Raw genomic sequence first — 10,300 nt, forward strand, 5'->3', positions numbered from 1 at the left:
TCCGTGCTGGTCACTGAAAGCAGCCAGTGACGCCTCTTTCTTCCTCCTCATAGGGTTGGGTTCATGCTGACAGCTTGGAAGTGATTGCTTCTGCAGTTACCTACAGATACTTGGTGTCCAACGCTCGCCTGTTTTACTTTCTAGTTAAAAACAACCACTAAGGCACAGCGGACATGTTTTGCGAGGTGGTGAGCATCCCTTGGTTGCATTAGGGTTCCTCCTGCATGGCGCTGAGCACTAGCGGGGTCCTTTGGACACTCAGCAACCACTCCGAGTTTGCTCCACTGGTTTCAGCATGAGCATAAAGTGTTGGACATTCCATACCACCCTGCCCTGTGGGTCTGTGACTTAATTCTTTCACAGTCCAGCCCCCCTGAGCTCAGGTATGGGATTTTGTTTGCTGTCATTCGTGTGGTAAAGCTTGCAATTCAGTTGTGCAGATATCTGAAAGGCTGCCCAGCAGAAAACGGCACCTCGACTGCTCTTCCAGTCTGCAAGCCACCAGAGACAATTTAATCTAAGGGTGTCTTTTTGGACATAGGTTATAATGCAGTGATGTGTGCTGTCAAACAGTCTGACTTGGATTTTTTCTCCCATTCCGTAACAGATTACCTGTCAATTTTTCTTACTGTTACGTGTTTCCTTTGACAGTTCTGTCAAAGTGACAGAAGGCAAGGCAGGTGACAAGGAGGCAAGAATTCAATTTTGTTTCCCTGTTTAGAAATAAATGCATTATTCCTAGAGCCCAGACTAAAATGAGATACATTTGACATTTCCATATGGAAGGGTGCCCTGGAGACAGATTGCTCCTAACACACACATGCACTTTACAAAGCAAGAATTGTCTGAAAAGAAGGAAACAAAATAAAGATGAAGAATCTGTCAATTACAAGCTCCTGACAAGAACCATTGTTTCTCACTAACAGCTGCAAAATGGACTCTGGAGACCAAATCAGTTAGTGAAGAAAAAATACATAAGAAGGGAATAGAGCAAATGAGGAGAAATGGGGCTGGGTGAGTCCCATCTGTGTGGTAGGGGGGTTCTGCTCCATGGGACCACCTGCTGCTGCTCTTCTGTGTTTTCCTGTTCTTTTCCCAGGCTTGTCTCAGCCAGGGCTGTTTTCAGGCAACTCCATCCTCCCCTGCTTCCTTCCCGTTCCCAGGCTCTGCAGGAGAGATCTCCCATCACAACAAGCGACGTGAAAAGGAGTGAACATTTCTGTGTTCTGAGTCTGTCCCTTCTGCATCTTTATGGTCACTTCCCAGAGGCATGAAAAATGGACCACAGCTCCATGTGGGAGCAGCTTGCCTTAGCCCAGCTTCTCAGTGCGAGGACTGGGTCTGAGGGTATGGATCCTGCAGACCTGTGATAGTGCAATAGGTGTTGAACAGGGATCTCTTGTTTTCATCTAGGTGTGCGTTTTGTGAAAGTCTCGCTGAGAGAAAGAGCCTGTACAAGGTGAGGGGTGAAGGCTGCCTGCCATTTTCTCTCAGCCCCCCTCCATCCTCCTTGGTGGCTGAATGCGGCAGCCTGCTCTCCTGCCTCCCGGGGCTGGGAATGATACCTGACTTGGTGTTAGCAGAACTGAAACCCTGGATTAAGAAAATATTCCCTGTGCTGTGCTCAGCTGCTGCAGGAGAGGGGGAAACTCAGCCTCTCTCCAGATTCCTCTTCTGCGGCTGTGGACAGCCTTTGCTTTCGCAGGGTCAAAACACAGCTTGTCTTTGGGGTGTATTTGTACAGCACAGAGTAAGAGCAGACTCAAATTAGGGAACATGGGCAAAATTTGTTGCATAGGAGCTATGCGTTTGTTGGGCCTTATGCTTCCTTTCACAATCAGTTTAGCTGCAGGCCAGTTCATGCTGATATCCTTGACTTTTGGCAGAAGCAGAAGACAGGCCATTTTTCCCTGATAGAACAGGAGGTAGATACTGAGTCTTGTGGAGCTGGCTTCATGGCACTCAAAAAATTTGTAGTTGTCTGACATCATAGCTGAGTTTCTGAGAGCACTGATGTAGAGGTGACTTGCTTCCACTGTGGCAGCTGTAAAACCCAGTTAGTGGTTGCTGCCTGGGAGGGCAGGGTGTGAGGGTGCCTGAGATCCCACCATCCTTCATGTTCTGCCATGCCACTCCTTGTCACACAGGATATCTTGAAGTTCTGGAAAAAAATAGTTTTATCCTTTTGCTGCCTTTTATCTCCTACTCTTGCCAGGGTGGCTGTCATCTCTGATCCAGCGATTGTACCATTATCCAGAGGGATCTGAGTGCCTTGTGTAGCATCCGTACGCTGGTGGTGGTTCTCTTTCCACTCCAGGTAAATACACCCTCTCATCTTGCTTGCATTTCTGCCACTCTGTACTGGTTTCAGTGGTTTCCAGGTGGTACCTTTCAGGCTGATTTTCTGTTCTGAATATGGGCTCTTTGTTGCTAATGATGGTGCTGTTTGGTGAAGTCCCAGGTTTAGGACACCATTATGGTACATTACATCTGACTTGTACCCAGCTCTGGCTTTGTTTTGGAGACTTTTCAGTAGGCATCACAAGAAAGGTGAGTTCTTAAGGAAATATTTGAGGGATGCTGTGTTGGGTTTGACTGGGATAGAGTTAATTTTCTTCATAGTAGCTAGCATGGGGCTGTGGTTTGGATTTGTGCTGGAAACAGTGTTGATAGGACAGGGATGGAGGAGGTAGAGAATTTGGGAGTAAAGTTGAGCCTGGGAAGAAGGGAGGAGTAGGGGGAAGGTGTTTTAAGATTTGGTTTTATTTCTCATTACCTTACTCTGATTTGATTGGTAATAAGTTAATTTCCCTGAGTTGAGTCTGTTTTGCCTGTGACAGTAATTGGTGAGTGATCTCTCCCTGTCCTTAACTCAACCCATGAGACTTTCTTTGTCTTTTCTATCCCCTGTCCAGCTGAGGAGGGGAGTCATAGAGCAGCTTTGGTGGGCACCTGGTGTCCAGCAAGAGTCAACCCACCACAGTGCCCCAAACCTGAAGGTACATAAAGCAAGGGCTTCTTCCTTCCATATCCTGGGGAAAAGAAAAACCTCCCCATCCCTTCTTAAGGGTTTATCTTTTTTAACACCAACTCATATGGGTTGGTGTTAAAAACTTTAAACAACTCTAACACAAGCTCATACAGGCTGATGGCTGATGGGGACAGGCTGCAGTTGAGGTGTCTGGCTCACCACCATCCCCTGGCAGTCTGGGCGACACCCTTGGCAGAGATACTTGTCACAGACAACTTCTTAAAGGGAAATACATTAATCCATCTGGTGAGTCCTGGCTGGAAGGAAGAAAGGGAAAAGGAGGGAGGGCAGATAGGGTTATCTGTGCTCTGCAGTGATGGGACGAAGATGCCAAATAGAGTCCAAAGGTGGAGACAGAAGCAGCAGTGGCTCCCCTCACAAAAGGGGTGATATGCAGACGGGGTGATCTGAGGGGAAGATGAAGCAAGTGAGATGCAGGGCAGAGCTGTCAGCGCCACTGCGCTCTGTCCTCTCCCTGGGTGTATACCACCCCCACCCTTGGTATGTACTGTTGGACTTCTGCTGTTCCAGGGGGCCTGGGAGCCCCCAGCCACTCTGAAGGGGACTGAGGTGAAGTGTAGAGGAGCCCTGCCCTGGCTGTGGGGGGCCAAGGACAGGAACTCTTGGATGCGCCCATCCCCAGGATGGACGGAGCAGTGGATGTTGCTGCTCAGAGCTGCTGCAGGAGGAGGTTCAGAGCTCATCTCTGTTGGGTACTTCCCAATGCAGACAGCCATTGTCTGGTCTAAGGTTGTCTTTTATAAATGCTTTGGAAGCCTTGGGCTTAGGTGGCATGCTTGGAGATGTGTGTGGACCGTGGAAGCACTGCGTGGCATCAGCCTTGACATTTGGGGTCACCAAAGGGTTCCCACAGTAGGGATGCTGAGCAGAAGACAGCGTTGTGTTTGCTCCCAGTGGTTTGAGGCTCATTGGGGTTCCATCAGTGACATCTAAGCAGGCTCCAGAGATCCTCAACACTTGGCATTTATCTGTTATTGCAAGCCTGTGCCTGCCTTGTCACCAGAGACACTGAGCCCACGTCAGCAATAAACAATATACAACAGCTGGACTTGAGTCTGCAGCATAGTGGAAATGCTGTGCTTTGCCCCATGAGAAAATGTTTTAAGGTCTACTGTTACAAAGTGCCCAAGAGGTTTAATTTCATATCTGCCCTCTCAGCTCCTCAAGTGCAAACCTTGCCCCTCGCTGCAGTGTTTTCCCCCCAGTTTTCTTATGAGCTCCAGGAAACCTCCCCCAAAGCTCGAGTCCAGCATCACAGGTGCCCAGAAGCATATCGTAATGGTAAAGCAGTTTGTAAATATTTCCCTAAAGCAGTGGAAATATACCTCTGGATACTAATTTTAACACAAAGTGGCTTATTGTGGTGAAGGTAAGCCTGTTCCTAAATCAAATAAGAGGTGGCACCCCAGAGATCCAGGGGCTTGTTCCTAATCAGGCTTGACTGATCCAAGGCCAGGGCAATGTTCAGTCAGTTTGGCTAGTTCAGAGATGTTTTGGTTTCACCTGAGCCAATTACCTGGCTCTTTTTATTTTTTTTTTTTAGTTATTATTATTCTAATTGATACATTAAAGAGGAAAACAGACAGCAAAAGCCTTATTTATTTACAGACTGAGGCCAGTGCCAGCCAAGGAGAGAGCCTGCCACAGGAGAGGTTGACACGTGGAGGCTGGGAAGGAGGTGACAGTCCCCTCACCGTGTCCTGATGCTAAAATCCCCCAGAGTGGTAAGCAGGCAAGGACTTGCCCGTGGGCTGCCCAAGGGCCACTCTGTGCATCCCTGAGTAGGTCTGCTGCTGCCCCAAGCTCATGGCAGCATTGTGATTGTTCTCTGGAAGAATCCCAGAAAGCTGGTGCCGCTATGCAGTTTCTGGCAATTGCTTCTTGGAATGGTGGCATTTAGAAACTGATGTTTGAAAGTTTCAGTTCCTTGCAGGAGATGCCCTTGGAAGAATTCTTGTTTGCTTGGTTCACAGGACTTCCAAAGAGACAGGGGAAAGGAAAATAGGATTTGTTTGTCTTTTTGTAATGAAGCACTGTAAAGTTCTTTGTAAATTGTAAAACAATTGGTAAAAAAACAAATGCAGATGCTCTACAAGGACCAGAAGAACCATTTGTTTGTGCTCCAGAAAAAGTTTTAGTTAAAAATGAGTACATCATACCTCTGTATGTCTTTTGCTAAGGGGGAAATAGGCAATAAACCTTGAGATGTCAACTTACGAGGAGTGAAAGATGCATTGACTTCCTCATGAGCATCAACACATGCAGATCAGGCTATGTGATTAAATAGAGGAGAGAAATATTGGTTTTTCCTTCTTTTGCATTCAGTGTAACTAAGTGTTCTCCTAAAAAACAGAGTACCTTGACATGCTTTCTTCTTATCATCCATTCTTTGTGCTTTTCTTTTACAACCCCCCCATTTTCTTTCCTCTCTCTGCCTGGCAAAGTTGCTCTTCACCTCTAGTCCATTTCCCCTCGTATTTTATAGCCTCTACAGAAACTATTTCTGAAGTTGTTCTTTTAAAGATAGCCCGGCTGTACCTGAACACAGGGTTCCTGGCAATGAATAAGACAGTGCTATTTTTTTTTTATTTACATCATCTCTCCTTACACAATCCAGTACCAACCACCAGAGACAGCCTGGTTAATTCTGAGGAAACTCCCCAAACTCCCTCTATTTCCTAAGGATTTGTTCTGGTGGCAACAGAGCAATAACAAAAAGGCACTCCAAGCTCATGAGTGAGGTTTGCTGTGTTTGTTATTCTACTAAGCATGCAAAAGGAATATTTATAACAGGGGTACAAATGACTTTCCCAGAAAACCAGACTATTTCCGTAGAACCTTCTGCTGGGAGCAGAAGACTTCTGCTGCAGTGTCTGAGGCTGAGCAGGAGCAGCCCAAGCCTGAAGCTCCTCCCAGAAACACAGTCACCTCCTGAGCAGCTTGTGAGCACCGAGATGGGGTCCCAGCTGTGAGGGACCCACACAGGGCCCTGCCCTAGACACCCAGCATGCTTAGAGAGCGGAGGGGGGCCAGGGCTCTCTGTCGGAGGTAGCACACCCTGGAAAAGGGGGGTTCAGTGCAGCATCCCACTAGGGCATTTCCCTCCCTCCTCCTGCTCACACCTCATGCTCCTGGTACCTAGGTGATTGCTTTTGTGGAAATTTCTGCCGGGAAAGCTTTTACCTCCCAGTGCAATGTAGTGGTCAGTGATAAAGGCAAAGCCTTTACCAGCAGACCACAGGCATGCAGAAGAGGCTCCGTGGCCACACATCAATCTGACAAAGCATTTTTTTCCCTCTGTCTACATACATTTACAAAGATGACTGTTAAAACTAACTTGTCTAAACAAGCACAAAACACCAGCTGTTCTTTTATTACAATAGAACATTTTAATGACACCCCCCACCCCCCCCCCAGCAAAAGCAACCCAAGCCCTGCAAACAGCTGCTCTCCCTTGGTATGAAGCTGCCAGAAGAAGAAAGCTTCATGTGTGTGCAGTGAGCTAGGTTTTTTTTTTTTTCTGTCTCTATTTTTTTTTTATTCTGTGACTCAGAGATATGGATTATTAAATGGAGAATTGGTAATTTTTTAAAACCTTGAGAAGGCTTAGGTTCAGCTCTGATGTCTTGAGATCTCTGAGCTGGATGTTGAATTCTGTCTCTGCGTGGCAGCAAACACCATTGCAGTAAACTCCAGCGCACAGTAAACACCACTCTTACTTTTTTGATTCACAGTCGTTAATTAACAAAGGTTAACAGATAATCAAGGGCAAGAGCGGACATACCACCAGTGATGCTCCTGTAAGTGCAGTCCTGCTTCATCAGTTCTGGTCCTGATTTATACCACTATAGCCTAGAAGATAGCGTAAAAATGACGGCCCTCCAGAGAAGCCACTACTGCAACTTTTCTAGCTGTTCCTTACAACAAGCCTCCTTCCTAAATCATATAGCTTAAGTTTGTATTTAAAACCCTTGGAGCAAAAATAGAGAGGTGGTTTTTGACTTGCAGTGCAGCATGACACAGCCGTCAGTCCTGGGCGCAGTCCTGCACGATCGGTGATGGGTCTCATTTGTGGCGAGACGGGTTAACTCAGTGTATTATGTGCACGTGCAGTGTGTAATGTGATGCGGTGGAGACATACCGCTAATATTTACCAAATATGGTGGGTCTGTCATGAGGAATAGATATGCCCCCTTCTTCCAAGGATGTTCAAGGTGGTGGACGATTTCTTTTGCATCCATCTCCTTGTAAGACTCTGTCTTGTAAAAGCTTGCTTATAAGAAAACCATTTTAAAATGGCAAAGGCTGCTTGGGAGTTTTACCCGTTACTGCACCCAAGCAGGGCTGCTACCTCAAAGTTCCTCCTCCTTTGAGGTCCTTGATGTTGTGATTTTTAGAAAATACTACAAATTGCACAGAACACAGATGCAATGAACAACATGTAATAAATTGAAACCATGGTTTTACTGGTAATTTACTCCACCTTTTCCTATTGAGTTGTCTTTCACGATTTACACATCATTCTCACTACTCTGTGGTCCCTGCTTGCTCTGTTAACAAAAATACAACTACTCAAAATACAAACGGTTACAAAATACCACGTCTTGACAAATATCCATTCTTTCGTGACTCTTCTGGGAAAAGGAAGTTCCCTTCCTGTGCAGAGAACGCCTGGAAAAGTGTGGGCTGCAGTCTCAGGGCTGCTGGTGTACGTTTGTCTTGTGCTAGCACTGGTCTCTGTGTAGCTGCCAGTGCCTTTCATTACTGTGAAAGCCCCTTCTGCAGCTCTGTGTGGCAACAGCAGCTTGTAGGCTGCTTCTTTGTACTTCTTTGAAATGAGGTTGTAGAGGATAGCACTGATGGATCAGATGAAGAAGCTGCAGAGCAAATGTATTAAAGTACTGGCAGAACAGCATCATCCTGCTGTCCTGGGTGTTTACAAATACGATTCTGCCAATGTAGAAAGGCAATCAGCAAATTGCAAAGGCCAGAACCACCACAGCTGTAAGACAAAATAACACATGTAGTAGTTACGGAGGGAGTTACCTTTTCAACCATCCAGTAAACTAAGTTTTATGTGGCTGATTCTGCAGGTTCTTCTAACCAGTACAAATGATGTATAGAAATTATGGCATTCCATTGTTGGAAGCCCATGAAAATGGGAATAGCATCAAGTCTTTGGATTGAAAGGTAACTGGTAAAATCTTCAGCTCAACTCTGAGATGATTTTGCTGAGAAAAATGCAAACTACCAGTGGTGTAACATCCGTATAGTAACACCAGGCACAAGAAAGATTCTCCTTGACGTCTGTAATGCCATGTATGTGATATGAAAATGAAAGTCAGCTTAAGAAGTGTTTTTGTGGAAGCACACAGCAGCTCCATTCACTACAGAGCTGTTCTTTAACATGTCTACATGAAAAAGACCGTAGCGTAAGGGCTGAACATCAGTCACCCAAGCTCCCACTGAATTCGCACTATTTTAATGGGATGGTTGCTAAGGTAAAGACATAGTGGAGTTGGTCTATTGACTTTTTTTCCACTGAAGCTCCTACACATATCCCCAATTACTGCTGGTGGCAGATATTTGACTAGATGGATCTCTAGCCTGAATCACTCCAGCTGTTCTCATGGTCTTGTCACATTTTAGCACAATACAAACCAACACAAAACAAGAGTTGCCACTCTTGCAATGGCAACACAGCAGGAGCAGATGAGGAACAATTAAATAAGCATATTACGGTATCCATATTTTTAATTATTTTTGTTTATAAATGCACATAAGTAAAACAAATTTTTCAGAGTTTAAAAAAAGTCATATAGCCAAAGCAAGTTTATATCTGAAAAACATCAGAGGTGTAGTGCTTCTGGCTCTTTGAGATAAGGGGGAATTGGTCTGGTTTAGTGGGTTTTGAGGAGATTGTGGACAGGTGTTTCTGTTGGAAAACCTTGTGCCTACTCTAACGTAAATACCTTCCTCAGGTAAGTTAGCAAAATGTACTCTCTTGGGCTTATTAGTCTTTCCTTCGTGCTACGCTGTTTCCATCCAGCTGATGACATCCTTGGCAAAAGAAGTCTCCCATGTAGCATGTAAAAACTTTTGCTAAAAGTAGAAAAAAAAATAACCAGGGCATTTTGTTTTATGTTAATTAATCAATGGCTGGATTTATTTTTTCTTTTGATTTCTTTTCCTTTTTTCCCCCTTCAGATCATATACTATTTACAAACTTTAAAGCCCCAAGGGCACACTGCAATCTCAAACTTTGCAGAGCCTGATGCTAGCTTAATGAATTCATGACTAAGAAAATGAACTAAAAATTAACAGCATCCTATATTAGCAGGAAGTGCTTCGCTATTATGTCATTTGTCTGCAAATGGCTCGTAAGGGTTAAGCTGCTCTTTATCAGCCTGCTTGAGCTACCAGCGGATTTACTCCTAGGAAATCTATGAACGACTGCTAAGAAAATCAAACTTGTTTTTTCAGAGGTAAAAATTTGGTACCGAGTGTTGCTGCGCACTGGAAGAGATTACTGGTGTTACCACATCTTTTCTGAAATTGCAGACTACCTTGTACTTGGTTCTGCCTGGTAAAATTCAGAAAAAGGGGAATTTCTACAGCAGGCAGCAAAGCTGCTGGATGTGCAGTGCTACACCAGGTGAAGCCTCGGCTGTGAGGGAGTGAAATCCCTGCCACAGCAGTCCCTGGGAGCACTGGAGAGCTCGGCAGCATGGCTGGGATGTTCCCCTGCGCTATCCCTGCCCTGCATGGGAGCTGCGGGTGCTTCAGCCCCAGTCCTAGCCCCCGCCATGGCCCCCCAGCCCCAGCTGGGATGGAGGAGGGACTCACCCGTGATCTTGACAGCCTGGCAGTGCCCCTTCTCCCAGAGGACTGCGCTGGGGCCCCGCAGGTGGGTGTTGCTCCGCCACAGCTCCCAGATGATGAAGCCATAGAGGATGTTGAGGCAGGTGATGGGCAGGACAAAGTAGGAGGTGGTGACCCAGAACATGGTGGCCAGCAGGCTGGACTACACAGCCTGCAGGGTGGGCTCGCACTAGCAGCTGAGGTTGGTGTGGTTGAAGGAGGAAGAAGGAGGGGCTGGCAGAGAGGAAGGTGAAGGCCCAGAGGACACCGATGACGGCTTTCACCCAGCGCTTGGTGATGACCACCTTGGCTGTGAGGGGGAAGCAGACGGCGAGGCAGCGCTCCAGAGTGAGGGCAGTGATGTGGAGGATGGGGCAGCAGGTGCAG

The 10,300-nt window shown here is 46.3% G+C and overlaps 1 protein-coding gene across 1 annotated transcript; it reads right to left on the reverse strand.

Annotated features, from left to right (window-relative positions):
- Nucleotides 1-7,817: 7,817 nt before the first annotated feature.
- Nucleotides 7,818-10,299, reverse strand: LOC104464774 (motilin receptor-like; the record flags this gene model as incomplete). Its single annotated transcript, XM_010077602.1, is given in 4 exon segments — nt 7,818-7,917; nt 7,919-8,054; nt 9,899-10,128; nt 10,130-10,299. Coding segments are annotated over 4 exon segments (636 nt in total), but the record flags the coding sequence as incomplete, so codon positions are not given.
- Nucleotide 10,300: the final 1 nt, after the last annotated feature.

This window comes from Pterocles gutturalis, unplaced genomic scaffold (genome assembly GCF_000699245.1).
Source record: "Pterocles gutturalis isolate BGI_N339 unplaced genomic scaffold, ASM69924v1 scaffold4203, whole genome shotgun sequence".
Classification (NCBI taxonomy): Eukaryota; Metazoa; Chordata; class Aves; order Pterocliformes; family Pteroclidae; genus Pterocles; species Pterocles gutturalis.